At 35.4% G+C, this 5,000-nt stretch overlaps 1 protein-coding gene across 4 annotated transcripts in view; it reads left to right on the top strand.

Moving 5' to 3' along the window:
• Positions 1–1,418: 1,418 nt before the first annotated feature.
• Positions 1,419–5,000, top strand: part of LOC143024956 (uncharacterized) — a 30,668-nt gene continuing 27,086 nt past the window's right edge. For all 4 annotated transcript variants that reach the window (XM_076184490.1, XM_076184489.1, XM_076184488.1 and 1 more), the window contains exon 1: positions 1,419–1,505. In XM_076184490.1, the coding sequence (XP_076040605.1) occupies positions 1,427–1,505 (79 nt within the window). In that variant the 5' untranslated portion in view covers positions 1,419–1,426. The remainder of the gene's footprint in view (positions 1,506–5,000) is intronic.

Raw genomic sequence — 5,000 nt, 5'->3', positions numbered from 1 at the left:
TGGTCCTCATTAGATTGTTTTTCTACACTAAGTTACACAGACAACATACGTGGGGGGTTAAGGGGACTAGTCAGTACACATATAACACATAAACATTGTTATATTTTTGTTAATATTACTAAAATGTTCAAAACACATAGGATATTGAGACCAAAAATTGAGCACCATCATAATAAGGAACATTGCATTATGCAAAGGAACAACAAGATAATGCTAAAAGGTAACAAATAATATGAGTACCATGTCAGATATACCATGTCATATGATATACTACATTATTTTACAGCTGTATCAACATGTTGTTATAGTAAATGCTACATTGCAGCTAGGGTCACCTATTAATTAGTTCTAAATTCTATCTGTATCTCAGGACGGAGTGGGCAATTAGTATGAGCACTAGGAAGTAGTACATTATAACCTGAAGCACCAGAAGTAGGGTACAGGGGACCAGTACTCGTATGAGTAAAACAACAAGGAGAACGAGGAAAAAATCCAATTATCTTATTGCCTGTTGCCCTGATTCACCAGGCTTGTATTATGGTCAGATCATAACTGTTCTCGGACCCTACCCGAGACATATTACTAGGACTAGCAAAACAAAGGTGTGAAACCAATTTGTAACATCAAACATTGTTATACTAAACTAAACTTCTGAAGGACAAAAAGGGGGAGGTCAGAACAGTCATGAGTGAACGCAGGTTTGGATGGTATTATTCATGGAGTCAGATATCCCTCACTAAGCTAGTAGTGCATAAAATCAAGGCTGTTCTCTGGGTTGCTATGTTAAGCAATTTACTCATTTATTTATAATTTATTTGTTTAATATTTATCTATTACATATTCTTATATTCATTTATCATTTGTGTATTTGTTTATCATGTATTTATTTGTTTGTTTATTTAATATTCATTTATTCAGTAATTTATTTATTATTGATCAATTATTCATTATTTATTTATTCATAATTCGTCTATTCACTTGTTTATAATTTATTAATATATTATTCATTCATACGTTTATTATCCATTCATTTATTTGTTTATTTTACTATTGATGCGTTCACCCTATGTAGACATTGGCTGGAGCAGTAAAAGTGAACGAAGCTTTACATTTCCGTTCATATTATGTGTTCAAGGAAAAGCGGACGAAGGATTTTGACAATTTTAACGAAGCATGGCTTAGTAGGTGCCCTAACCTTTCCCTATGTGAGGTTAACATTATTCTATTCTGTCTTTTTTTTTTCGAAAAAAAAATCTGGAGCAAGATGCTGTTAAAAGCTATCTTTCACGTGTCAGCTTAACACAAGAAAAGAAATAAAATAAAAACGAGAATTCAATCTTTGTTTGGGAAGTCTGATGAAGCGAATGACGTCACGTGCAGCCAAAGAGAGAGCGAACCAGCGGAAGACATTTAGTCTTACGAAACCATGGACAAAGTAGGCAAGGTTTTTGTGGTCGTCCTGGTCTGCCTGGGCGTTCTGATGTTGGTGTTATTGGCCATCGGAGGTAAAGTGACTTGTAAATCTTCTCTCTCTCTCTCTTTCTCTTTTTTGACACCTGATACAATTTGCAGGAAAAAAAAATATATAATTGTAAAGGGAACGCCTGGACACTGGCTGCTCTGATGATGATTGCTCTCGTGAAGTGACTTGCAAGTCTTTGGATTCTTGTTTCTTTCATGTTTTGACACAGAACCCTGATCCGTAAATATTCATCCCTCGATTTAACGGACCTCCATTTAACGGAAATCGGAAGCAGCAAACAAAATCGGTTGCAGACGACTTAGTCTGTAAATAGGTTATTACACTGAGCTTCCACGGGATTTACCAGATTGTGAACATTACGAATGTTAGACATACCGTTGAAATGTTATTAGAGAAGTCTAAATTGCTGTAAGCAAAGGCATATTCTAGTTATTCAAATGGAGGTTGGAGGTAGAATGTGGAAGAAAACTAACCTAGTGTAATAACCCTTAAGTCTCACGTGCTACGGAAGGATTTTTGGTAGCACTGAACACGAGCAGATTTTAAAATAATGTTGAATTTACTGTATTGTAGTGAATATTTACACTGTACGGGTATCTTACACTGTCATGTGGAATAGTGTGCTTGATTAAAGTACAGTATTGTATTATTCCTCTAAATTTCCTAATATAATTGTTGGTATTAGCCACTATATAGACATAGAGTCGGTAACTGCGGACAATCGACATTATCCAACCGATGTCACCCTCTTTTTCCGTTAAAACGAGGAATGAGTATACAATTTACAGGAAACCACTTTTGTTGTAAATGAACGCCCTTGTACTGAGAGATATTTGTTTAGAACCATTATCCTCTGGGTTCTATGGTGGGTATCCGCAATTTTACATTGATTTGAACATAACTTTCCATAAGCCAGAAACTTCTCTAAAGGCGTAATTACACTCGGCATTTTTTTCCTCCGATTGTTGGACCAGGTTTACAACCCGCAGCTTTCGGGCGGAAAAAAAGCTGGAGGTGGGCGGTACTAACGCCGATGAACTGGAGGTTGGAGAAAAAATAACTCAGTGTGATAACTTCTTTACCTGAATAAAATCGGCTGCCGATCGCCAGAACAAAAGCTTCTGTTCCCTCCCTAGGGCATTTAACCCCTGACTCTGGTCTCGGATGAACAAAACCATTTGGCTGCACCTAGAACAAGTGAATAAGTCACAAACAGTAATGGAGGGCTCAGAGGGTTTCTGGAAGATTTAAAAAAAAAAAAAAAAAAAAAAAAAAAAAAAAAAAAAAAAAAAAAAAAAAAAAAAAAAAAAAAAAAAAAAAAGTTTGGCGTCGGCAAAACGATATATATATATATATATATATATATATATATATATATATATATATATATATATACACATACATATATATATATATATATATGTATGAATATGTATATATGTATGTATATATATATAATATATATAATACAAATATATATATATATATATATATATATATATATGTATATATATATTTATATATATATAGATATATAATCAAATCAAATCAGCCATCCTGAGTCCACCGCTGAAGAAAGGCCTCCTTCATAGTATTCCATGATTCACACGACCGCGCCAACCTCTACCACGTTATCCCTGCAAACTTCTCAATCTCGTCTCTCCATCTCCTGTCTAGCTTCCCTCTTCCACGCTTCCTATCTCGCGGCGTCCACCCAGTAACACATTGCTCCATCGCTCATCAGTCGTTCGCACTAACTTACCTGCCCAATTCCACTTCCTCTCTTTCACCGCCTCTAGTCTGCTCTCTCATACAACTTGCTCTCTTTTGGTCTCTCAGCGTTATTCCCATCATTGATCTCTCCATTCTCCTCTGTGCAGTCCTTAGCTTTGTTTCCATCGCCTTCGTCAGTTTCCAAGTCTCACACCCGTAGATTATTGGTGGCAGAATGCATTGATTGTAAACGTTATGTTTCAAACATAAAGGTAGAGAGCCTCTCAGGATTTTACTATACTTACCAAACATTTTCCAACCAATTGTAATACTTTTTTTATTATTATGATCTTTTGTCACTTTCACCATCTGGCCTAAATAATTCTACTCTTCAACTTCTTCAAGACTCTCACCATCAGTTACAATTTCTTTACTTTGAACTTTGTGTTGAACATTACTTTGGTTTTGGTGTTATTAATTTTTAAACCTACTTTGAGACTACTTGTTGAGATCACTCAGCATCTCTTGCAAGTCTTCTGCTCTTTCTGAAATAAGAATAATGTCATCCGCAAATCTTAGGTGGTTCAAATATTCGCCATTAATCTTCAAACCTTTCTCTTCCCAACTCAGTCTTCTGAAAATATCTTCCAAGCAAGCTGTAAATAATCTGGGTGAAATGGTATCGCCTTGCAGTACTCCTTTTTTGATCTTGATCTTTTCTGTATCTTTATGTAGTCGAATTATAGCGGTACCTTTGGCATAAATCTTTTCTAAAACCCTTACGATCTGTTCGTTTGTACCCTGCTTGCTAAACAGAGAGGTATATTGTATTCTGTCGTTTTCTCGATAAGTTGATTAATCGTCTGCAAATGGTCTAGAGTCGAGTATCCGCTCCTAAAACCTGTTTGTTCTCTCGGTTGGTTTCCATCTAAAACTTGATTCAGTCTATTTGTAAGGATCTTGGTTAATACTTTAGATACGTTTGATAGTAAGCTAATCGGTCGATAGTTAATAAGGTCCTTCTGGTCTCCTTTTTTATGAAGCAAAATCACTATAGCATTGCACCACGCATCAGGAACGCTTTCTTGAGTTAATATGAACTTCTTTCCCTGTATCTTTCAAAAGATTTATCGATATACCATCTCCCCCAGGTGCTTTTCCTAGTTTCATATTTTTTAGAGCAAATTCTGCTTCCTTTGTAATCTCTGGTGCACTACTAACGCCTACAGATGAATTTACTAACTCAACTACGGTCTTTGATGAGTAAAGGTCTTGGTAAAATTCTTCTATTCTTTTTACCATTCTGTCTCTACAGTTAATGATTTCTCCATTTCTATCTATCAAACGTATCATTTGCTGTTTTCCTAAAGCATATTTTGCGCTCGGGCACTTTAATACTTTTACCCTTCCGAATAGTTTCCTCTATTTCATCCATGTTTCTCTTTCTTTTCTCTGTTCTCTGCCTTTTGTTGATAAGGTTGTTTAGTTATACTCTTTCTATTTTGTCTCCTGCTTTTAATCTGCATTGTCCTCCTTTTAATTAGGTCATATGTAGCTTTGGAATATGTGTTTTCTCTAATACTTTTTGTACTTCCTACTTTCTCTGCCACTTCCCTGATAATATTCACTAGATTCAAATTCATATCTTCGACTGTGTCCTCGTTAGTTCTTAGAGCTTCGAATCTATTTTTAATTTCTTACTGAAATTCCTTCTTATTATCCTTAACCTTTGCTAGGCTGATTTTCTTTTTTAAAATTAGTTTCTCTCGGCTCTGAAAATGAATTTAGCTGTGCAACCTACCAT

Source organism: Oratosquilla oratoria, chromosome 4 (genome assembly GCF_046742065.1).
Source record: "Oratosquilla oratoria isolate Oo_2021 chromosome 4, ASM4674206v1, whole genome shotgun sequence".
Taxonomy (NCBI): Eukaryota; Metazoa; Arthropoda; class Malacostraca; order Stomatopoda; family Squillidae; genus Oratosquilla; species Oratosquilla oratoria.
Note: the sequence above shows the minus strand (reverse complement) of the source record. Positions and strands in the feature narration are given on the sequence as shown.